This window comes from Acinonyx jubatus, chromosome B1, assembly GCF_027475565.1.
Source record: "Acinonyx jubatus isolate Ajub_Pintada_27869175 chromosome B1, VMU_Ajub_asm_v1.0, whole genome shotgun sequence".
NCBI lineage: Eukaryota > Metazoa > Chordata > Mammalia > Carnivora > Felidae > Acinonyx > Acinonyx jubatus.
Genome location: NC_069382.1, coordinates 84,450,828 through 84,476,094, shown reverse-complemented (window position 1 = coordinate 84,476,094; position 25,267 = coordinate 84,450,828). Strand labels below are relative to the sequence as shown.

The window sequence follows — 25,267 nt, the reverse complement described above, 5'->3', positions numbered from 1 at the left end:
AATTAAAGCTGGAGACCCAGTGACAACCCTAAAATAAACTATACTTGGGGTTGATTCAGATAATGATCTTTTATTTGTTTTCTTTTCTTTAAAAGTGGTATGTCAACATCACTTCATTTCTACATTTCCGAGTTCTGTACATAATTCTTAAAAGGAAATAAGCAATGCTCAATGTACAAAGTAAAAACAGAAAACTAGAAAAATCTGAATAAAATGGAGCAAGTTGCCATAGGTCATACAGTACAAATTAGTCATTAGATGTCATCTGAAGTGCGATACCACTGCTGTGATGATGAGTTAAAGAATGAAATAAAAATACTCTATTTTAAACAAACAGTATATATATATTTATATGTATATTTTTTTACAGATAGTAGACCCAGTGATATCTGCAGTATTGTAAAAACTTATTTACAAATAACTTTAGACATTACATATACATCAGCACCGTAGTAAAAACAAAAACAAAAACAAAAACAAAACGACCTTATTAAAATCTACCTCTCTATTTAGTTGGTCCCAGTACTAAGCATTTGGAGGAAGCTTTTACACGGTAATGGAGCCCCCTTCTCTCCATCAGCCACCCCCAGTTTCTCATCGTTGCTTATATATTCGTTTCCTGTACCTTTCAGAAAAAGGTAATTATGCTTTCTGTCTTCTTGTTTGTTTACTTTGTGTATTTTTTTTTGTTTTGTTTTTTTTTTTTTTTGGTTTTTATCTGTTTCCACTCAAGAGTTTCCCTGGTGGTGGCCCCTCCCCAGGCAAGGGGCTTAAGGTCACCTGCCACCACCTCTTCCCAGGGTACAGCCTCTGCCTGGGCTCTCGCCCACCCGGCCTCCCCTGCTCTCCATCCTGCCCCTTGCTCAGGAGATCCACTACCTTGGGACGTGGCAAGCAAGCCAAGGGCAGTGTTTGCTTGCCTGCCTGTCTCCATCCTCTGGCCCCAGCTTCCCATTCGAGCCCCCTTCTCGGGACCCCCTCTGAGTACAGCCAGTCCAGCTTCCCACAGCCTTGGCCCACGTGTGGCGCAGTGGGGTGCATGTGAGCGTACAGAGGGAGCCAGGCTTTCGGACACGGAGCAGGTGGGTGGTGGGAGAAAAGCACACGCCATTCTTACTCCGGATAATAATTATGCCACATGGCCTCCAAAAATGGGACAGTGGGAACAGCAGCAAGGACTAAAAAGACAAGCCTTACAGGAAGTGGTAGAGGTTGTCATCCCTTCTGACAGACTTCGCTTAGGGCAGATTGGAGTGATTTACAAAGAGAACGACTGTACAGGACTTTCTGAGCGGATTACTTTGCCCATATGGGAGGAATTGTATCTTCCTTCATCAAAATGTGTAAGGTGGGGCAATTGATTTTTCAGTTCCTTGTCTCTCAGTGTTTTAGATTTGTCTTTCTAGTGAGTAGGGATTAAGGGCAAGGCCAATTTCAGAGCAACACCCCTGGGGTTTTTCCAAAGGGAGCCAGAGTCAGCGACCATTGGGGCCATTCCTCCCAGGGTGTCCCAGAAGTGTCAGGTGTGGCTCCTATAAACCCACCGTCGAACATCAGAGGGGCCTGCTCAGTTCCGGGAGGAGAATATTCACTCGACTACATGTTAGAGCAAAAAAACTCCAGTGTTGCCTTTGCATTTCAGGCACGGTCTACGTTCTTGCGTTTATTCTGATTCTGCCCAAGCCCCCTAAAGACAAAAGCTTCATTTCTTCTGGAATAGTCTGTAAGGAAAAGCAGGGGCAGGATGGGGTGGAGGCAAGAAGGAACAGGGTGGGGAGGGGTGTGGGGAAAGACGACACAGCATCCAGTCGGGGTCTCTCCACCCCGTGGCCACCGGAAATAGATGTGAGCTGCCTGGACGTTATCAGTATCGCACCGAGGCCCCAGGAGGCTCCAGCCCAACTGCCCCGGGGAACCGTCACCACAGTCACCAGCAGAGGGCTGCCTCCCCCAAGACTGCCGGACAGACCCTTCTCTAGGCTCACGTGGCTTTCCTTGAGAGGCAGCTAGCAGCAACGCCTCTAAAATTCCTGAGGGTCATCACGGGCAGCAGACAGGCTTGTAATATCCTTTGTAGTCTCCCTGTGACATCTACTGTTCTTCGTGTCCACCCTCCAAACACAGTAGCACGTCTTGACGCCTGACAGCTCTTTCCAGCCAGAGTTCAGCGCACTTCTGACCTGCGCTCTTGGCCTGTGCCACCACCCAGCAGCCTCCGTGGGATCCTTCCCAGCCCCGGGCTCTGCGGTCTCCGGAGCTGGGCCAGGAGGGGCTGACGGACACCCCACACCGGGCAGCAGAGTGACGGGCTGGAGCAGCTCTCCCTGGGCCGGGCGGGCACAGGGAGTGTGGGGCCGAGGGGCTTCAGATCTGTCTTCCCCACCTGCCTCCAGTGTGTCTCCCTCTCTCGCAGCAGGGACCTGCGTGGCGTGTTGTCTTGAGTGCTGTGTGAAAACCAGGTGAAACGAGGCCCAGTGGGGGCTGCGATTGGCACCTGGATCTTTCACTGTGGGCCAGCTGCAGTTTTGCTCAGTTTCCGTGGGTCAAAAAAACGAAAAACAGGGATGGCTCAACATCCTGTTTCTTTCTCACGTTTTAAGCTTTCAGCACTAGAGTTGTGGCTCTTGGGGCCTCCTCTTGACTAGGGGTTCCCAAACAACTCATCGAGCTCCTGCATCCATTCATCCCCCGGCCCCCCTTTGATGATGGAGTCCACGAGGTCTGCACTGTCCGAGAGGCCGGGGAAGGAAGCCCCGGCGGCTTCGCCGCTGTAATTGTATGCCATGTCCTGAGGCGGGTTCCGCTCGTAGGCCTGGCTCTGGCCGCTTGGGGCGAAGCTGCCACTGGGCATCTGCTGCTGTGCCGGGGGCTGGCTGAACGCTGGCATGCCAGGGACACCCTGGCTTAGGCCGGACATGACCATCGGCCTGGCCTGGCCGCCGCCTTGCTGCCCCGGGAGCGGTGGCATCATCTGCCGACCCATGGCAGCTGGGTTGAGGGTTCTCACCGCGCCGGTGGTAGCATCCACAACCTGGCCCAGTCCCTGTGGGAAGTGTTGCTTGGTCAGCCTCGGCTGGCCAGCCTGAAGTGGGTAGCTCGCACCATTGTTGAATGATCCCAGTTCTCCACTAGTCCTCCCAGGCATCCCCTGTAAGCTCCTCTGTTGCCAGCTCTGCGTTCCCTGCTGGACCGTGCCCATGATGCCCTGCAGCCTCGGTGGGCCCTGGGGCCTCGGCAGAGCCTGGCTCACGGGCCCTTTCATCTGCTGGTGCTGTTGGCTTATGGCCGAGTTCACCAGCATGCTCTGTCCAAAGCCACTCACCATGCCAACCCCTTGCCCGGAGGCGGGCTGCCTTGGCCCCTGGGCTTGGTTGTGTGCGATGCTCATGCCACTTTGGTTTGGGTGCTGCAACATTTGGGTCATTCCTGGGCTCATACTGTACATTCCGGGTTGGCTGGTAGGTGTGTTACTATAAGGGGCCAGTCCCATCTCCGACTGGGCTGCTGCTGTGGCCATTGTCCCTGGGTTCTGGGAGGGTCCCATTCCCATCATGCCCGCATTCTGTGCCATCAACCGTGATGTTCGAATGCTCTGGAGGGCTGCTTGGCTTCTCACGGCTGCTATATCCTGGGGAGAACCTGCAGGCAGAAAAAAATGGACCCATTCACTCATCTCAATATGCACGTTACTGTAACACGTTGCTGGAGTTTTCTTTAGGAATGACCAAATTCTTTTATATGAAAAGATCCACAAAAGTGATTATTTTTCTGACTGTAACATATGCTGATTACAAAAAATTTGTAGGACGCTGAAAAGTACAAAAGTACTTAAATACCCACCATCAGAGATAACCACCACTAACTGTTTTATAGACACATGAAAATAGGGATCCTACTGGCTACTGGACACGTGCTTTTGTAGTTGTCTTGATAACTCTGTGATTATTATTTTCACTTGCAGAAGCAAGATGTTTCTCACTCTTCTGGATAGGATGCCACCCTCAACCAATCAGATACCATTTTTCTTGGAGGTGAGTGGGAATTCACCTCCTGGGCTAAATTAAGAAGAAATGGCCGATCACTTTGTGTTTTCTCTTTGTGAAGTGGAACACGGTTCAGTAGAGAATACTATCAATAAAGACCATTAGACTAATTTCCCTTAAGACTTGAGTAGGATTTGAGAGGTTAAAGGCCACTGCTCCTGCTAAGAAGCTATTTCGACAGATGGGACACTTTTTGGATCCACTCTCTAGATTTCCACACGCTCCAGATTGTCTGAATCATAACATGTCAGTGCACAATGGCCAGCTTCCTGAGCTAGAAAAAGAAATCATCCTGCTACTTGTTCTTTGGCAAAACTTTGTGCATTTCTCCAGCAAAGTCCACTCACTCCTTCAAATCGGCAGTGACTACTTCTCTCAGCAGATTGCTAACACGGTTTTTAATGATGCTGTTTAAAAGTTGGCCAGAGTCTGAATGCCAAGTCCCTCAACTCTAATTAGGCGTTTGAGTGAGTCCTTCTTTACATGTTCCTAAGAAATTTCCAAATCAGCCAAGAGAATAGAAATGTCACCCTGAGAACCCCAGTCAATGCTGTAAAGGGCTAGGAGGTGCACAAAAATGAGTTTTTCCTATGTCCCAGCTAATGACTGAGTCTCTAAGACCAAAAAAAATAGTTTTTTTTTCCTGGACATTTAAAAAAGATGCAGCCTGGGGGCCAATCAATATTATAAGCAAATGTGATACTACCTGCAACTGGGATGAGATGGGATGAAAAGCCAGACGAGAACAGTCTAACCTTGTTAAGCTTGGCACCTTGGCAGATAAGTGTGTTTCTGTCTTCCTGATGGGGTTATTGATTTCTGGGCAGCAACTATGTCTCCATATTTTCTTTCTTTCTTAAAGAAAGAAAATTATGGGAATTTTGATTATGACTTAAGTTTTTGTGGCCTGAGATCAATATCATGCTGCATTGAGAAATGAAATGGTTACTGTGGGGAAACCCGAAAGGGCTGGAGAGATCCCTAGAAATGTTTTGGTTTTCTGTTTTAAGCTTCATATATCGAAGTGATTAAAAAAAAAAAAAATCAAAAGTTCCTGTTAAACACTGGATGGTGGTATATATTGTCTGTAATCTTGTTACGAAGTTTTGTGACCTTAACGACTAAATTTGTATCGACTGCATGGCCAATATGATCAACTGTGGTGAAATGGGTTATTGAGTTGTTTGTAAAAAAAAAAAAAAAAATTTAAGGAGAAAATATTGCTGACTCGGAGACTGACTGGCTAGACCCAAATTGCATAAACAGACTGATGAGCTGCTGGAAAGAGACAAAAAGACTTCCATTTTTTTTTTTTTTTGGACATTTTTGTTGTATGTTTATAATGGATATGTTGAGGGACTGGATATGGTCTGGGCTACTTTTGTGAATGACAAATAGGTTCCTTTCTTTAGAGGACAGAAATGCTGCAATGCCTTTTAAGAGGTATTAAAGCATTAATCCGAGCCAACCTTTATCTTTAGTATAAAGTGACTGTGCTACCTAGGTGTAACTCTAATGAATAACAAAAAAAGGCATTTTAAAACCAGCAATCAGCTCCGTATTTTCATCCTAGGTACAAAGAAACAAACCCTTTTTATTAATCTAGTTTTATGCCTTCAGTAATTTTATTTATTTATTTAGAAAGCTTATTTATTTTGAGATAGAGAGAGAGAAAGAGAGAGCACAGGGGAGGGGCAGAGAGAGAGAGGGACAGAATCCCAAGCAGGCTCTGCACCATCAGTGAGGAGCTTGATGCGGGGCTCGAACTCACAAACCGTGAGATCGTGACCTGAGCCGAGATCAAGAGTCGGAAGCTTAACTGAGCCACCCAGGTGCCTGACCTTCAATAATTTTAAATATATATAGAAAAAAATGCAAATGTGTCCAAATAATTACCTTGTCTTTATCTGATTACTATATAGGTTAAATAACAGACTAATTTTCTTCTTCTTCTTCTTCTTCTTCTTTATTTTTGTCTAAAACTGATATTATTGTGGGACACTGTACTCAAGTTAATTTTCTTATCCACTGGTTAATATCACCATGTGAAAATCTTCCATATTCAAATAGAGATCACATGCAATTTTTTCTTAAAAGGGTCTGTTTTCTCTTTTTACTCACAGGAAGCCTATATTTGTGAAAAATAAGCATTTCTCCATAGGCATGCAACATTGCCCAGAGGCACCATACTCAGTAAGAGAAAGATAGTCATTAAACCTTTGAAATGTGTAGTGGGGGAGTATGCGTACGTTCCCAAGTAAGTGATTCCTAACGAAACTCTCCAAGGACAGTATTTCTTATCTATACCAATTTGCTATTTTCCTAGATACACACTATTATGATATCTAGGGTGTTAGTAAAATAAAATAGAGAAGAGAGTGAAAAAAGAAAAAAAGTGCCTCATTTAGCTCAGGGACCGCACCATGGCCCTGGGTGTTCAACTTAAGTACAGCTAAATTTCCAGGTTGATTACCTGTGGGGTGGAGTTTTAGAAAAGTTCAAAGAGTAGAACTTTTAACCTGGACCCAAGGCATACAGAATAACTCATAATACAGAGGAAGCATTAAATGTTGGTGGGTCCCTTTATTCCAAAAGATAATAAATGAATTACGAACCTAGAAAATGCAAGGGCCACTATGCTGGGTTTATAAGATTTTGTATTTTTAATTAGTTCTTGATATAAATCACCAGTTCGTAAAGTGTGGCCCTTGGGCCAGCAGCAGCAGCAAGGACTTCTGGAAGCTTGTTAGAAGTGCAAATTCTCTGGCCTGACTTCAGACCTCTGGAATCAGAGACTCTGGGGGTGGGGCCAGGCCATGTGTGCTTTTACAGGCTCCGCTGGTGATTCTGATGCAGCTAACGTTTGAGAACTACTTGTAGAAACCTAGGAAGGCTCTGTGTCTGCAGCAAAAATTATGCGTGTCACGGTGACCATTTCCACACCCCCTCTACCCATGACCAAGTGAGAAACAGAATTCTTCAAAGAATATCGGCACTGATTTAACACACATAACACCTGTGCACAGCTTCATTCCTTTTGTCCTCCCCTGGGTCAAGTCCAAAGGGGTCTGATACATGTGTTCCAGGGGTGGAAGGGAGTGGTAGCTACTCAGGCCACTGCCTTTCCACAGGCAATCTTCACTGAGATCTGGCCGTGAACACCAGTGGCTTTCAGACTCTTTAAACCACTACTCACAGCATGTGATCCAGTATATACACATACTGGTCTACAACAGAAACAAAAGTTTCCCTTATTATGATACACTCTCATCATTTTTCTATTATATTCCTTTTAAAAAAAATGTTGGTTGGGATCCATTATCTTTACAACCTACTTGTGTGTTGCAACCCAAAGATTGAACAATGCTACCCGAGATCATGAATTTTTCACCCCCTGTGAATTTTTCACAGTCTACGAGAAGGGTAGCACTTGCAACATGCCACACAAAGTCTGTATTCGTTTATATATATGCATATTTATATGCAAGGGGCCCCATAGCTTCTGGCAGATTCTTAAAGCGACCGGCGACCGGTAACACTTGAGAAATTAGGACCCAGGATCTAGGTCCCATGAAAAGGGCAGAGGATGGGAATTAGGGTTTCTGCTACTAGGCGACCCCTCTAGCTCCCTGAAAATTCCTGTGATGAGTCTGGGATGGTTGTCAGGCTGATCCTCTACCCCATACAAGACCCTCAGGGGTGCTCTCTATTGGAGATGGAAGGGATCAATATTTGAGTGGACTTTATACTTCATAAAGGAATGATAACACTGAGCACACAATATGCCCCTTGCTACTGGGTCATGAGTCATCAGGGTTTCTGCAAAGGGCAGCAGGATCAAGACAGTCCAGTCAAACTCAAGGCGCTTTGGTCTTCTAGATTCAGCAGAGATCGGTGGTTGCTGCAAGCCAGATTCTTCCCAAGTGGATGTCTGAAGTGGGGGCTGTGGCCAGCTGACATGCTGGGATTAGCGAGAAGGATGTGGCACAGGACTGTTCCTCCCATGCTCCCTGAGATGACGATCCAGACAAAGACAAGGCTGATGGTGGACTAGCCAGGCACCAGTAGGTCCCCGTTGGCTGTTAAACTATTGAAATACTTGTGTATCGTTGGTAAAGAACAGTTACCCCAGCCCTGCCCCCCACAGCCACTCTGACCCCTGCCGGGGCCAACCAGGGCCTCTCTGTGACGCAGCCACCAAAAGGTTAATGCCTGCCACAGCAGAGAGCTCCAAAAAGGCATTCTGACTGACTGGCACCCTCAGTTTTAACATATTTTTAATATTACCTGAACCCAAACACAGCACAGAAGGCAATGTCACTGGCTACACGCTCGCTCACACTTCACGGCTGGAAGGTATAAAACGGAAGAGGTGTGCACTGGCCTCACCTTGAAACTGATTGACCTGCTGCACTGGGTATGGATTCCGTTGCTGTTGGAGGTGCTGGCGGGGTAAATGTGATTGCTGCAGCTGCTAGAACGACAGGACAAGGACAGGGAGGTGACATGGGGAGAGACGATTAAATATTGTGGCGGTTTTGAGGAAGGCAGTTTTTTCAAAAACTAAACTTTGTGTTGAGGAATCAGGTGCATCCGGGCAAGTGTGCAAAGCATGGCTCTGATGGATTTTCACAAAATGAACACATCCTGTAGCAACATAAGCAGCATGTAGATCAAGAAACTGAGCACCGCTAGCATTCCCCTCATGCCCCTTTCCAGTCACGACCCACCGCAGGGACCCACTTCATCTGACCAGGGAGCCACCTAACAGTGCAGACTAGTGACATCTGCTTTTGTGCTTCGTATAAATGGATTCATACAACGTATTGGTGTCTGGCTTCTTGCATTCACCATTATATTTATGAGGTTCATCCGTGTTGATGCGTGTAGTTGTGGCCTGTTCACTGTCACTGTTGAGTAGTATTCCTTCCTATGAATGAATACACCATGGCTTACTTATCTACCTATTCTACTCATGATGGGCATTTAGAGTGGTTCCTGTTTTGGGCTGTCACAAATACTGTTGCTATGCACATCCTTGCACGTACCTTTCGGTGACTATCTGGCATATCTGATGTGTAGACTTGCTGGCTCACAAGGAGTGCGTATCGAGGGAGCCAGTCTTGGCTTTGACTTTCCAACATCAGCTTGCATGTCTTCCTTAGCACTGTGGGACCCAGCTCAAGGGACGAGCAACTGATTTTTAATGACCTAAATAGCTGCTTCCGGTATAGGAAGATGGGATTCTCAGGGGCTATAAAAAAGGCTAATCTTATTCCCACCAGGCCACACTGCCTGTAAAATACATCTCCGCAAGTAAAATATACAGCGTTTAGTGCCTTAAGGAAACCGCGTGGGACTCCACATGTACCAGGAGCCAGAGGCTTGTGATTTTTGTCTTTCTTCTTCCACTCGTGGGGATTTTGCGCTGCCGGAGCTGTTACCAATCTACTGGAAAGGCTATTATGATCATTACCATGCTGTATGTGAAAAGGGAAAGAAAATAAGGGTGAGGTGGAAAGAGCAGAGAAAGGGGTTTTAGTTCCCAGTCTGCCGTCAAGTAGCTGCGTGACCTTCGGCATGTCATTTAACCTCCTTCTGCAGCTGCTGAATATTCATTGAGCACCTTTCATCCGCAAGGGCTTATAAAGAACGTAGACCAAGGGCCCTGCTCTTTAAAGTGTTCATTATAAAAATAACACACATTGGTCACTTCTTAACACATGTGTTTATTTCTATTTTTTCTTCTTTGTTTTTGTTTCTGGGCAGCTCTATAATTTTCTCTTTCTTTCTTTCTTTCTTTCTTTCTTTCTTTCTTTCTTTCTTTTCTTTTCTTTTTCTCCACAAGGCCAGCCAGCACTCTGGCAACGAAAGAAAAGAAAAGCCTCTGCCCTGTTCACCTCATCCTGGGGTGCTTACCACAGTGTTTTGCACAAAGTGTTGAAATTAATTAATTGTATAGATAAAGTATAGACAAGAACCCATGCTAATCTTTTAGGCAGCAATATAAGGGCATTATTGAGTAAGCTTCTCCTCAGCCAAACTTCTCATATTATGTAAGAACTTAAGTGTCCACACTGACTGGGCAGAAGCCCTGGGGTGCCCTGTGGTCGGCTGGGGCTGGGGGCCTCCTGTTCCAGTCCCGGGGCTGTGCCTCTCTGGCTCTGCGATCTCTGATACTTCCCATGAGCTCCCTGACCTCCAGTTTCTTCATAGGTAAAATAAAAAAGCCTCCGTGATCACCAATATTTCTTTCCAGTCTAAAATTCTGGGTTCGGTTGAACCTTTGTGAATAGATGTGAAGTGCCGTGCTCCAAGTAAGGCATTACGTGTCAACTCACACCTGCCTTCAGCCAGCTCTGTCCTGATTTCTAAAGCCACCGGAGTCATTGTAAAGTTCCCAAAGACAGGCAAGATCCCAAATCCTTCTGTTCTCCCTCCCAAGTCCTTTCAGGAAATCCCAGGACTTCCAATACGCTGCTTTCAAAACTGCTATTACTAGGCACTTTCACCGCTGCTGCAGAGACCAAGAACATCAGCTCAGCATTGATAGGGCAACATTCGTTCTCAAAACACAAAGGCTGACAACCCACCACACGTAGACCCCCCCCAACAGCCTGCACGGACAAGCTCCGTCTCTGGGCACGGGCAGGCTGCTGCACTGAGTCGTTTCCGTGCAGCCCCTCAGTTTCGCTTCTGGGCTAGTCCCACTGATGGCTGGCAGTCGTGGCCCCAGCTCTGACATCACAGTCCGTGACACCAGGGTCACGTGACAGGTCACCACATACGCGTGTACAGTTGCCGAAGAATTTTCCACACATTACTCTATGTCGTCCTTAAAATGGTTATCAGAGGAAGGCCGGGAAATTATTAAACCTAACCTGGCAGATGAGGAGAGTGGGGGAAGAGGTTTTTCCAGAATCAGACCACAAGCAAAAGGTGGGACACATCTGGAGGCTGAGTAAAATTCTTTCCTTGGTCCCTCTTCATTTCTTGGTGCCCACAACCTGCTAAGGAATGATACCATTTCCCCATCTTTTCCAAGGGGCCCTGGATCTCTCTGTGTGTCGGCTCCTTGTCTGGGCACCCTCCTGGGACAGCTCTCCCTCCACTCTTGTGCTTCCCTCCTTGTCCCCTGGGGTTTGGCTGCCCTCGCTGAGTGGGGACAGCCCTGGCTAGCACAACTGCGTTTGCCTGGTTACCCAGGCTCCTATTTGCGCCTTGGTCAGAGCACACACATCAGAGGCCATCGCTCACAGTATCAGGCGCACCTGAAGTTTCCCGGGATTGGCCAAGGAGAGGATTTACAAAGCCCAGCTTCCCCTCGGCGGCTTCATTTATCACTGCCTGAGAGATATTAGCACAGTTCCTTGTCACACACCTTATGCAGGGTGAGAGGGAGAGAGGTTTGTTTGTACAAGAGGTGCCAGGCGGCTGACTGACCTTGGTAAAAAGGGAGATAATTACACAGCTGCTCAGGAACAAAAGCAGAGAAGGGAACATAAGCGAACTGTGTTCAACAGTACAATTTTTCTGTTTGGGAGATGGCTGGTGTTACTCTGAACTGCTCTTAGTAGGGACCTCAACATGCCTGTGTCCCACGTGGTATCTTGTAAATATGGGGTGGGGGAGGCTTGATAAGTTTCCAGAATTCTGATTATATTAGGAACCTTCTAGGAGGGGAACTGTAGGGCAGAGCTTTGTTGGGCTTTAAGCCTTGGAAGACAACCTCACGCCTACCTCCTATAAGAGAGAGAGAGAGATGTCCTGTGCAGACTCCCACAGGAGCCATGTAGGGATCTCTTGTGGAAGGCCTCACGCCTTTCCTGGGATAATAATCCTGAATCAGGCATGGGCATCTTGAAAAACAAAACACATTGAAACCTACAGAAGCAGCTCTCAGGGAAGGCTTTCTTTCGGAGCTGGAGGAATTCTATGGCGAGGGTGGACAAAGATGCCTACGGTAAGATTTATTCGTGTTAGGCCTTCCTTTAACTCAAAGATTTCTTGAGCTGTTTTAAAGCTGTTGGGAATTTTCTTAAGTTTGCACCCTTTCTGTGACCCCGGGTTCAGGTTTCCAGGTAGTTCTGTAGGCCCTATTATTCTGCTATTGTTCCTGTCCCATTGTTCATGACCAATTCTGCAGAATTCTCCTCAATCCCTCCTCCTGACATTTTCCTTCAAGAAACAAAGTTCTCTGAGTTATTTTCTTTTTTTCTTCATGCTGGAAATATTAGCCTCTATGAAGAATGTGAGGCAGCCTCCCTACCCCCATACTGATTGCGCAGATCCTTGTGCCAGAAACCAGAAGAAAAGAAGGCAGGCTTGAATCGAAGAAATGTCTCTGGCAAACAGGCCTTCAAACTGGTGGCAGAAGCCTGTCTTTTAAGAACAAACTAATTCATTCTAAGAAAAAGCTGAACTAATGGAAAGGTCCAAATTCTGCAGATTCTTCGGCGATCTGGGGAATGCTAGACTGTGAATCTCTTGACAAAGGACACGAACTGGAACTCTCTCGCAGACACAGGGCACCGAATAAATGCCTGCTGAATGAATGAATCATGTTACCTGCTCGGCTAGAATCTGCTGCTGCTGCTGCTGCTGCCTTTGCTCCCGCAGGAACTGTTGCTTCTGCTGCTCCATCAACTGGGCCCGCTGATCAATGAGCATCTGTTTCATGAGGGCTGCCTGGGGCTGGCCGCCTAGGAAGCCAGGGCCCGCGGGACTGGCTCCGGAGACCATGCCGCCGGAGCCTGGGGGCACGGAGGACTGCATGGGGCCTGTGGTCCGGGGAAGTCCAACTGGGTGCTGTTCCTGGGAGGAGAAGAAGAGAAGAGAATGCAGAGATTTCATATTTGAGAGGAAGCATGGGGGCAGGGGCCCCAGCTTGCGGGCCTGCGGGGTCCTGAGTGGCACGCATTCTATTCCCATAAAACCCACCCAGTGGTCCTCAAATCTGGCCTTACCACCGTGGAACTGGAGAGATACAAGGGAACGGTAATGGAGCACGGCTCTGGGAAATCTGACAGCAAGGCCAGTCTGTTTTGGATGAGACTGATGACGGGACAAAGGCTGGATGTTCAGCTAACATTCTGCGTTCCTCCAAAAGAAAGGGAAGAAGACTTCAGGCTGGGATCACCTTAAGTCTGGAAGAGACAGCGTGCCCCTACCTCTTAATCTTTAGTGTCTACTTGGCCTAAATGGACTTCTTCTTAGCTAGTAGGAGAGACATTTACAGAAGAATTCTGGAATTTATCAATCAGTAGATTTACTAATTCATGGAATTCCAATTAATTGTGACATTTGAAAGCTTTGCTGTATGTAAAAACAAAATTCCTGCTAGCGGGGGTTATTGATGGTGAGAGCTGGGAATGCGTTGCACTGAACAAAGATACGTAATCTCCTGACATCTTTAATATACTTTTTTAAAGTTTACTTATTTTGAGTGAGATATAGAGCACGTGAGCAGGGGAGGGGCAGAGAGAGAGGGAGAGAGAGACAGAGAGAGAGAGAGAGAGAGAGAGAGAGAGAATCCCAAACAGGCACCGATGTGGGGCTCAAACCCACGAACCGTGAGATCATGACCTGAGCCGAAGTCAAAAGCCAGTCGTTTAACCGACTGAACCACCCGGGCGCCCCCGACATCTTTAAAAATAGGGCTGAGCCTCCTGTGTCTGGGACAATTTATAATGTGTGGGTTAATTTGGGTCTTCTGATTCTACAGTTGTCTCAGTCAAATGATGGCAACTTTTAAGGACTGGTTCTTAAGGAGTAGGGAGTAAAGTAGAGACCTACTCACAGAGTCAAATGACTACTTGGAGAATGTGCTCACAGGGAAAGCCTGTAACAGCCAGTGTTCACCGGGGAAAATATGGTATGTGAGCGTAAAATTCAGCTTCTAGATAGTTCCTTTCTTATTCATCTACCAAGCAAGTGCTGTCTGAATATTCTGCCTTTTAATTCATTCACATTTCAAGTAATTCATCTGAACACAGAGGATCGGATGTCTGAGATGAACACAGATTAAATGGGCACGCATGTAAGGACGTATCCATAGTGTGAGGTACCATCATGTCACCAAAATAATACAAAATGAATATGAATAAGTCTAAAGTTATTTAAATATTTTTGTATCCAAGCAAACTGGATTTTAATATTTTTTTCCTACTTCTGCCCTGCTACCTCTTTGGTATGGATACAGTCAATCATGCTGGCACTGTCCTCTCAAAACATGAGTTTGATCCCTGGCTCTCCTAGAGACACAGTCCTGGATCTTATTCCCCACAGCCTGGGTTTGTGTGTACCTTCCCTCTGCTGTGTGATGCTCAGCCGTCTGTGCTTTTCTTCCCAGCCTAAACTGGGTCTTCAGCTACTCTTCTTTCCTCCCTCCACCCACACAAACACAACAAAACAAGCAAAGCAGACAAAAACCTACTTCTCTTGCCCTGGAAACAAGAGGCCGAGAAGTCCTGGACAGTTAGTGCAGTAGCCCAGGTCACACTTAGCAAATGGAAGAATTGGAAACAGCAGAACTGGAACCCTGATCTTGAGCTGAAATTTAGTATTCCTTCTGCTAGCACGGGCCTTTACGAGACTGTGGGGCTGTGGTGCTAAATATACACCTGAGAATTGCTTGTAGACTAAATACATAGCGTGTCTTCCACAAGTGTCCTGGGTTCTACTTTTCAAACGGAAGTGTTATTGCAAAACCCTTTTTGTCTTTGTGGATTTCCTCTACAGACGATTATCAGGTAGAGAGCTGTGAAATATCTATGTTAAAAAGAACTTAGACTCCCAAAGGCCAGGAGCCTTTATGCTACCAAAAAGTTTACTTTAGGCCCAAGCCCCACAGGCATCACAATGTTTCAGAGTCTCCCCTTTTCCCTCAATAATTGCTGCCTGTTTCCAAGCCCTTCTTTCCAATGGGATAAAGCTGCTTCTTGCCACCTTTAGGAACAAATGGCTGATTGACTTAACACTTTAACAAACAAATTCACACTGAAGTATAAACAGTTAACCAATCAAAAAAAAATACAGGTACACCGTTTTTTTTTCTTCCTGTGTATTTCAGTATATTTGACACTTTCCAGTTTTTTCTTAAAAATTTTTAAGTTTATTTGAGAGCGGGGGAGAGAGAGAGCGCGCGAGCATGCGTGGGGGAGGGGCAGAGAGAGAGAGAGAGGGAGAGACAATATCCCAAGCAGGCTCTGCACTGCCAGTGCAGGCCCCACTCGGGGCTCAATCTCACAAAGGACAAGACCATGACCCGAGCCAAAATCAAGAGTCGGTTGTTTGAGTGACTGAGCCACTCAGGCACCCTAATATTTTCCAGTTTTGATAAGGAGGAGAGAAGAAAGAAAATGAGACCCAAGGGAAGATAAAGTTTGCTTCATCTAGTTTTATGAGGGCTGGTCTGGGCTGGCCCAGGCTGGCCCTGTTTATCTTTGGGCACTTTGAGATATTCTGGTCCTGTGTGACCAGCCCTGCCTAGCTGGGGCGCATGCCCAGAAGTGGTAAGTAGTAACCATTGCTTTCCCAGCCTTTTCTCCACCCTGGAAAGAAAGGGAGAGGCAAATGAAGTGATGATATTGCTATATCCAACCACTTTTGGCCCTTGTCTTCCTGGGGCAAAAAGAAATACTTCAGAAGCACAGTGTGGGGAGGGGGTGGGGGATGGGACTTTCCCAAAGAGATAGGTAGGTTATTACTTCCCAGGATTATGTATCTCTCCAAATGACCCCCTCCCAAAGGTTTTGGTTTCGGGTTTCTTGCTGAAGATCTGAAGACCTAGGGGACAGGAGGGCTATGTGCATTTTTAAGGGCTTGCCTTCCATATGAAACATCCCTGAATCTAGGTTGATACACCTTGAGTACTTTCCCAACAAGCTCTCCTGCATCCAGCAGCAGGTGAGTGACACCACAGGCCCCACCTCAAGCGTGTCTTCCAAAGTGCAAAGCCCTCCAAGTGACTTGCCTTACAAATGGAGCTGGCTGGCCATTAACTGTTTCATATTACATGGCAGCTTTTAACCTCCAGTCTAAGAGAGCTTAATGAGCAATCGCTTGTCGAATTTCAGGATTTCAAGCCACCGCTCTTGTTTCTAAGGAGGACACACACTGTGTGTGCAATTAGAGAAAACCAGGCTGAGCTTTCGTCAGAGAAATGTAATGCCTTGAAGCCAAATGATGCAGTATTTTTAGTTTTAATTACTGGCTCGTTCTCCACCCCACCCCCTGCCCAGCGACCTCCCTTGCCTTCTACCAAGAATCTTAACTCACTAGCTTCCCCTAAGAAATCCAGCTGGCTTCATAGATCTTCATTACTCCCCAAACCTTCCCACTCTTCAGTAAAATAAAGGGAGGGGGGAAAAAATCAAAACTAGTGAACCCATTTTACATAGCTCCTTCCTCGGGGAAAAGATCTTAGCAATTTTCTAAGGGCTGGAGAGAGGTAGGAGGCGTAAAAAAACACCCTACCTCCTCCAAAGAGGCAGTTTTCTACTTCAAAAAACAGCTGTGGTAAAAATATCTCCCAAGAGCAGCCAGCTGTTTATTTATAAATCTGTGCGTAGCCAGCTTTATTTCTCTTAAGTGTTTTCAAGAACAAGCGTAGTGTTTGGGTGAGAGGGGCCGGGATTTCTGGCGGCGACCCAGGAGCGCCGGCTCCGGGGAGGGGGCTCACAAAAGGCTGCAGGTGAGGCCCCGGGGAGCTGGGACCTAGGGGAGAACTGGCTGGAGGACGCCCGGGGCTTCAGCCTTTTCCCGGAGGTGGAGGAACAAGGAGCAGCTGCTGTTCTCCCCCTGCCCCAGCAGATGGTGGTGTCAGCCCGGCGCTCCGGATTGCAGCGCCAGCTCCGCCCGCGCCCCCCCCCCCCCCCCCCGCAGATGGCTTAATCATGACTCCTGTTCCTCCCCCCCCACCCCGCCCCCCGCCCCGCGCGTCTGGGCGGACGCTGCGAACGTGGAGCCAGGCAGTCAAGTGTTACTGCGTACAGCAGGTAGCCTGGCAACTGAGAGCATAATACCGAGCAGATGGTGTTCGCACGGCGTGATGGACATCACACACGACAGCCTGAGACAATCCAGGAATTCCCTGGTGACTCGAGGCCCTCTTTACACAAAATGAGTTCTCTCTCCATTGCCGTGTATCTCTGGGGTTATCTCCCCCCGCCCCCCTCCCCGATTGACACCGAACTGGTTTCTTATTACCGACTTTCCTTCCAGCCCGAGGGGAGGGAGATTTCAGGTCGGGGTGGGGGGAGGCCGGGGAAGGAAACGGAAGGGCTGGGAGCTGGAGGAGATGGGGGGTGGGGGTGGCGGTGGCACCCGGAGAGGGGAGGGCGAGTGGCCTGCACCAGCCCCGGGGCTGACCGTCCGAGAGGAGCAGAGTTCCCCGCAGCCCGGCTGCACAAAGCCGGCGCGGGAGGGCGGCGCTGAGGGCGGCCTCGGCTCAGTCTGCAATCACATGGCCCACGAACAGCCTAAATGAAATTTAGGATTTTACTTAAAAAGTCCCCTGGGGCGTAATTTAGCCTCTTGACTCGAGCCTATATGCTTACAAGTCCTTAGGGGGCTCTAAGAAGTCAGGAGTGGGGCGGCAGGCCCGAAGATGCCTCTCAGCGCCGGCGTCTCTAACAAAGAAACCGCCGAGGCGGTCCCGGGCGCGGGCGAGTTGCCCCGCGGCCGCCGAGGTCCTCAGCCCGCGTGCGCTGCCTTTGAGCCCGAGAGCCGGGCGCGCTCAGGGGGCGGATTTCCCAGGCCCCTGGCACACAGTGCGTGCCTGGGGCCAGGAAGTAAATGCATGCGGAAGGCAAGCGACGAGAGAGGAGGGCTGTTCACGTAGGAAAAAGTAAAAATGATAAAATGGATGTCCCAGAAAAGATATCTGTGCTTTTCACACACATTGAACTGGATCAAATATTAGGAAAAAAAAAAAAATCTCCAGCCCAAACGGAATATTGCCTAGATTCTATACATCAAGAGGCTCGTGTGTCTAACCAATCACCAGTATCCAGAGGCTTTCTCCCTGCAAAGATAACTATTCAAGTTTTAAGTTTCAGAAGAAGGAAGCGTTTTCAAAGGAGGAAAGCTAACGTTTCACGCAGAACATCACACTTGCTGGGAAAGAGTTCAGCAGTTTTATGTCAGAGGGCAGCACAGGATGAATCCGAAGCCCACTGCAGCCTGGATGGAGGCATCTGGCTGTGACTCCGGGAGGCTCAGGGTGGTGAACCGGCATTCTGAGGCCCTGGGAAGCCATGTGACCTCTCAGTTTCAGTCCCCACCTCCTCAAATGAAAATCATACTGATAAGACTCCTCCCTTGACAGTAGAAACTTTGGAGAGGAAAGAGTTATAGAAAGAAAATGGTTAAGCAGATGCTCAAATCTCTCCCACTTCCAGTTTGGGCAGTTCAGAAACAATTATGGGCTAAATTAAGTGAGAGGTTCTGAAAGTGTGGTTCCAGGATCAGTAGCATGAGCATCTCCTGGGAGCTTGTAAGAAATGCAAATTCTCAGGCTCCACCCCAGGCCTACTGAATTGGAGCCCCTGGGAGCAGTTTCACATGCCCTCCTGGTAACTAAGATGCCCTACTGTTTGAGAATCACTGGGGCAAATACTAGTTCTGGTTTGTGGGCACTGACTGCAACCTGGGGCATCTGAGCTCTCTGTCCCTGATTTAGATGGCAAACCCTGCACTTTAAAAAGCAAGTCAGAGTGCTGAGTTGCTTTTAGGTTTTTATTGCAAGTTCTTCAGCATTTGGAACAAAACTCTTAAATTTTCAGAGGGCTGCTCAGGCAATGCAACCCCAAGAATTCTGAAAGGAGCCCATGGCCATGATTCTTCCAGGAAGGTCGGGACTCCTGCAACTTCGCTGTGCAGGCTGAACAGCAGCCAAGATTAAGGAAGGGGTGAGGCCACTAAACTCCCTTGCTCAGGCGGGAAGCATAAACATCGCTAGACTTCCCATCTCTTGGTCTGATGTATGGTAGAACTTTGGAAAGCTATGATTTGAGGAGGGTTCTCTCTGTTGGAAAAGGTTCTTCAAACTTGGGAGAAAACCAGAAGCAACAATGGAAGAAGACAAGTTGCACTTATGGGGCACCTACTGGATGCTTTCACTTGCATAATTAAACACATTTTGTTGATTAAGAAAACCTGAGTCTCTGAGTGGTTAAGGAACTTGTCTGATGACCCACAGCTGGTGATGGTGTCTTTGGGATTCTCACTCACCCACTGACTGAAACGTGCATCTGGTCTAAATTGAGCAGACCACCCAAGAGGGCTGTGGACTAAAGAGAAGTGGGAAGGGGGTGGAAGGGAGAGAGGAATGGGCATAGAATAAAAAGGTAGAGACTCTACAGGGATCAAAGGATGAAGCTGAAAGAGCACGAAAATATGCATCATTTTTTTTTACATGTTGCCTGATACCCCAAATTAGGATGCTTCTATGGTATCAACTTTGACATTTAAAGAAAGGGCATAAGATTAGACCATTCAACCATAAGTAGAAGGAAGGAACAAAACAAAAGAAAACCTTAGAATTTTCTTTGAAGTTGATCAGGTGTCAGGGCAGAAACTTGGTTTCAGGATGGTGGCTTCATTTACAGACATTCTTTGTCCTCGTCCAGAACAGTTTTTCACTGTGGGTCTGGAGCTTACAATAAATTCACAGCAGAGCCCCAACAGGCCCCACCCCATATAAAACCCTCTCTTTCTGCAGATTATTGAAGAAGGTTGGATAAAAAGATTTGTTTTATGATCTGTGGTGGTTGTGTCCCCATGACGATTGAGTTTTAAGGCACTTTACCAATTTAGGAAGCTTATTGCTGAAACAGCAGAAACTTGAGACCCAGTGGTAAGCCTGCTAAATGGGTTCAGCAAAGTTCTTCTTTCCACCGGGAAGAAGGAGCAGCTTACATTGGAGGAACCCAACCAGGCCTGGATAGAAACATATTTCCATCATAGGCCCAGTGGCTGGCACACCCAACCATCTACAAATAGCTTGCTATTATTATTACTGTTACTGTTGTAACCTCTTGATCATGCAGCTCTACAAAGTCAAGGTGAGGGGAAAAGCTGTGTATTTGGTTCTAGTTTAGCTTTTAAGGCAACGAGGAGGACTAAGACTTTAAACTTGGTTTTCCCTCCAGATTGTCAACAGAATGGAGATGCTACCCAGGCATTTAAATATATATATTTTTAATGTTTATTTATTCTTGAGAGAGAAAGAGCAAGCATGTGAGCAGGGGAGGGGTGGAGAGAGAGGGAGAGAATCCCAAGTAGGCTCTGCGCTGTCAGCACAATGCCCGATGAGGGGCTCTAACCCACGAACCGAGAGATCATGACCTGAGCTGAAATCAAAAGTCGAATGCTTAACCGACTGAGCCACCCAGGCACCTCCAGACATTTAACTGCTTAAAAAATACATTTTTGTCCCCACATCGCCTCCCAATCACAGGGAATATTTGAAACACTGAATAAATGTATAAAGAACAAAAAAAGCTTTATTCATTTTGAATACTCAGAGGCAACGACGTTAATATTTTGATGTGTGTTTTTTAAAAAATATTTTTGCCAGCTTTTTCCTCTGTATACACCAATACACTTTCCATGGTCATGATAATGTTATATACATGATTGTACCACTGTTTCTAAGTAACACAGGGCAGTAGAAAGCTCCAACCTTCCAAGTGCTTGCAAGTGACAGTTTTCCGGTAGAATGACACCCTTATGGCAGTATTTCTACCAGGCTTGTAGGTTCTCTAGGAGTCTTCCAGCATCCAACGCACAGCTAGGTCCACAGCTGCAACAGAGTAAATGTTTGCTGAACTGAACTAAGTGGCTGTGATGAATTCTAGCCTAAACCAGTAACACGTATGACTGGAGAGGAGAAAAAACAAAAACAAAGATGGCCCCACACGGACGGCTTCTCTGAGCCTCAGGAATGGAGCACCCACTGAAGAGGAAAGAAAGGGTTAAAGTTGGCAGTTCAATGCAAGGCTAGATGCATCAACCACAGGAAGGGTAGGCTTTCAAGGACTTACTTGGGGGTAAAAACAACAAAAATACCATTTGTCCTTATCAGTGCTTTGAACATAGTCACCATAGGTCCCTTCAGTGGAAACACAACTTGGAGAGTTATGCTTTTCCTCTGCCTTTGATGTAAATTATAGAGTCCTTTTGATCCCTTTGTTGTGATTAATTCTACCACCAAAGCAAGCCTAAATTGGTTAAAAGTTCATTAGGGTGCAACAATAGGAGCTTGATTAAATAAATTATGGTACATCCATACCATGAATACTAGGCAGCCAATAACAATCATGCCTTCTTAGACTATCTAATCACACAGAGAAAAGCTTACAATATACAGTTAAGGGGAGGAAAAACAGTTTCTAAAACAGAAAAATCATGTTAGACAAGGATTATAAATTATTTTTATTTTTATACCTTTTCAAATCTTTGAAAAAAATTTTTTTAATGTTTATTTTTGAGAGAGAGAGAGAGACAGAGACAGAGACAGAGACAGAGTGTGAGTGGAGGAGGGGCAGAGAGAGAAGGAGACACAGAATCCAAAGAAGGTTCCAGGCTCTGAGCTGTCAGCATAGAGCCCGATGCGGGGCTCGAACCCACGAACCATGAGATCATGACCCAAGCTGAAGTCGGACACTCAACTCACTGAGCCACCCAGACATCCCTATACCCTTTTAAATATTCAATAATGAAAATGTTACTTTGAATGTTATTTTTAAAAACATGCTCTAAAAATAGTCTTTAAAATTATAAAAAAAAAAAAACAAATAGAAAAAAGAACAAAGAAAAGGAAAAGAAGAAGGACCTATTTGCTTGTTTTCCAGGATTCCAAAATTCTGATGAAGACTGAGGCTTCCTTGGTTTCTGGGCAGCTGATGGCATCTTTGCAGAGAAGGAAGCACAAGGCAGGTCCCTGGGCCTTGTACAAGGAGGCACTAGAGCACAGGGACCTAGCGGTGAAGGCACCTGACTGTGCCCGGAGAGGACACTGAAGGCTTATCAGAAGAAGTGATGTCTCAGAATGGCGCAGGCAGACAGGAGGAGGATGGCTTCCAGAGTAGACAGAATGATCAAAGACTTGAATACATCATACCCTGAAATTCCATTTCTTTTCTTTTTTTAATTTTTTTAACATTTATTTTTGAGAGACAGACATAGGGCATGAGCGGAGGAAGAGCAGAGAACGAGGGAGACACAGAAGCCGAAATAGGCTCCAGGCTCTGAGCTGTCAGCACAGAGCCCGACGCGGGGCTCAAACTCACAAACCACGAGATCATGACCTGAGCTGAAGTTTGACGCTTAACTGACTGAGCCACCCAGGCGCTCCTGAAATTCCATTTCTAAGGACTCATCTCATGGAAGTGGTCGTAGCTTTACTTTTTTTTTTTAATGTTTTTATTTATTTTTGGGACAGAGAGAGACAGAGTGTGAGCAGGGGAGGGGCAGGGAGAGAGGGAGACACAGAATCCAAAGCAGGCTCGAGGCTCTGAGCTGTCAGCACAGAGCCCGACACGGGGCTCGAACTCACGGACTGTGAGATCATGACCTGAGCTGAAGTCGGACGCTTAACCGACTGAGCCACCCAGGTGCGCCATGCTTTATATAAAGATTTTATCTGGAATAGCTTGAAGGATGTAGAGTAGCAAAAATTTAAAAAACAGCCTAAATGGTCAACATTTAGAGGATTCATGAAACTATAACACAAGCTCCCCCTGTCCCCAAATCCTCATTAAGCAGACTTGGTCTTAACAGACATGGACGGGATGCGGTGAGTTCCAGAGGGGCCTAGCTGGGTCTGGGACCTGGACTATTTCCACCTGAGCCCATCTTATGCTGTGGTGTGTGCCATAGACATCTTTAAGTGGCCATTCCCTTTTAAGACCGGGACACGGCATGAACATGAACAAACTGGGTTTGGCTAGACGCTCAGCAACAGGGCCAGCTTTTCACTGCTGATGGGGACTGACCATCTTCCGAGAATTCTCGGGGAGTCACTGGGACAAGCCTCTCTATGCTGTAGCACCCTGCTCTCCGTGGTTGTTCTCTGGAGCGGGGCCAGAACCAGCCCAATCTTTAACTTGAGAGACGAGGGAAAACCCACCGCTGTTTGCCTTCACAGGTTGTCTTCTCCGCAAGGGTGTAAGCAGACCCCAGCGCCAGGGGCAGTGAGCAACCCGCGCCCCCCCGACCCCCCAACAGAGATGGGCACAGCATTCTGCCTGCATCCAAGTGGCCTGAAGGACACAGGGGCTGCAAGTGGTTTGACAGCTGCTCCAGGAACTAGGTTTTTTTGCCCAATGTTTGAGGCCTTTCTTCCCTTGATTTAAAAATAGAGAGGGGGGAGGAAGGAGTCTCAGCTGTCTTCAGCCGCGCTGCTGGGAAGAGTTTTTCTTGGGAGCTACTGTTCCCCTAAACCGTACCTTTCTCTTTTATTGCCTCCCCCACTTTCTGATGAAGTCATCACAGCGAAGATTGCATAACCGATGCAGAGGCCTATCTTGTGTTATACTGGGAGACAGGCCAATGTTTCCATTTATAGACAAGAGCACTACCACGCTGCCAAATGGAGCTCTCTGCTGCAACCACTACAAGACAGGAAGAGGGAAGGAAAGCTCCGGGCTGAGGGCGTGCTGTGAACAGAGGCGGGCACTTCCTCCCTTCTCTGGGCAGCCTTGGGAGGGTGGCTTGAGGGACACCAGCTCCGACTGCCTGGGAAGAGCCACTTCTACAAAGCTGCCTGCTCTCAGGCCCTTTTCTCTCCGGGGAGGGTCTGGTCAGCCTGTTTTGCAGGTTTTCGGGCTGCTGAACCTGTGTGTGGGCAAACCAGGTGTGAGCGCACCGGGGCTCTGAGAAGAGGGCTGGCCTGGCCATACTCCTGAGAGCAGAAGCCAGGCCAGGGGTTGTGCGGTTGGAGGAGGCCGGGAGTTTGGGGAGGGTACGAGAAAGTAGGGAAAAAAGGAGTAACATTTAGAAATCTGGGGGTGGTACGTTACATCTTTAGAGATTTTGGCTGAGAACCAGGTTCTCAGAGGAAGCGAGTCTAGAAGAGGGGCTCCTCCTACAGGGTCAGGGAGGGCCTACCGGCAGGCAGGGATGGGGGCCATTGGACCGGGCACCTTACATCCTCAATAATTCTTGAGTTTAGGTTGTTAGATGTGTTCTGCACACAAGGTTTTACATAGGGTCACGGACAAAGCCTGACAGAATTGAAAGATACCTTCTATTTTATGGTTTTCAGTTGTACCCTGTTACCAGCTCACACTGCTCTAAGTCCATCATGAATTAATGTTTATTATAAGTCCCGCATTTATCTTGTGGATGGTATTATAATCCCACACTCTTTTAAAAATAAAAACATTACTTCTTTAAAAAAACCCTATTGGCATTTCTTCCTTTTGTACATATATTTGGTGACTCCAAGAAAGGGAAGTGGCCAGGGTCTTTTGTTAGCCTTGAGAAGAGTTGGGGACAAATTGGGATAAAAACAGTCTTAGCAGAAACACGGGCTCCAGAGAGTCTCCTCGACTGCACCTGCACTGCAGTAAAGACAGCTCTTGACTCCTACCTCACACGTGTAATATCCTGGATAACGGAGTCTGGAAACAATTAGAAATCACCCTCTACAGATCTCAAAAGTTTCACTTCTTTTATCAGAACTGCACTCAGGTAGCATGACTCAACAGTGCCTGGCATACAGTAAGTGCTCATAAATGTTTGCTCTCATTAGCACCAATATGAATAATAATGAGGAAGTTAGAAACTTTAGGTAGGGTCGTGATTTTCAGCTCATAGTTTGTTCTTTCTTAACAGTCAGGTCAGCTTCTCAGCCTTATGAAGGAAAATATCCTTTTGCTTAGGATAAAAACTAAGTGGATAGCTAAGTATGGGATCAGGCCCTCGGATGATGGTGAAGTTTATGTGAAACTCTCATTTTAGTGAGGGAGAAGTCCACTCATGTTGACAACAGCATACAGACCTTCTAAGATGGGAGTTACGTGCCCATTATCTTTTGCAACTTATCCCCTCTGAAAGCATCAGTATTTCTGCTTAACCATCTGGGAGGGATCACAGTTTCCTATTTCTACCAGAAGCTAAGGCCAAGTCTGACCTCCTTATCGTAATATTACCTCCGGTGCTCACTCCCTCCTCACTTTACCCAAAGTTTCTTGTGCTGATTCTTCCTCTAGCTA

At 47.0% G+C, this 25,267-nt stretch overlaps 1 protein-coding gene across 2 annotated transcripts in view; it reads right to left on the bottom strand.

The window, feature by feature from the left end:
- Positions 1-94: 94 nt before the first annotated feature.
- The window catches only part of MAML3 (mastermind like transcriptional coactivator 3), a 409,569-nt gene continuing 384,396 nt past the window's right edge, over positions 95-25,267 (bottom strand). The window contains exons 3-5 of one of the 2 annotated variants that reach the window (XM_027066397.2): positions 12,612-12,857; positions 8,433-8,517; positions 95-3,639 (exon numbers count right to left, since the gene is read on the bottom strand). In XM_027066397.2, coding sequence (XP_026922198.1) covers positions 2,642-3,639; positions 8,433-8,517; positions 12,612-12,857 — 1,329 coding nt within the window. In that variant the 3' untranslated portion in view covers positions 95-2,641. The remainder of the gene's footprint in view (positions 3,640-8,432; positions 8,518-12,611; positions 12,858-25,267) is intronic. The other variant, XM_053216947.1, reaches the window with a different exon arrangement.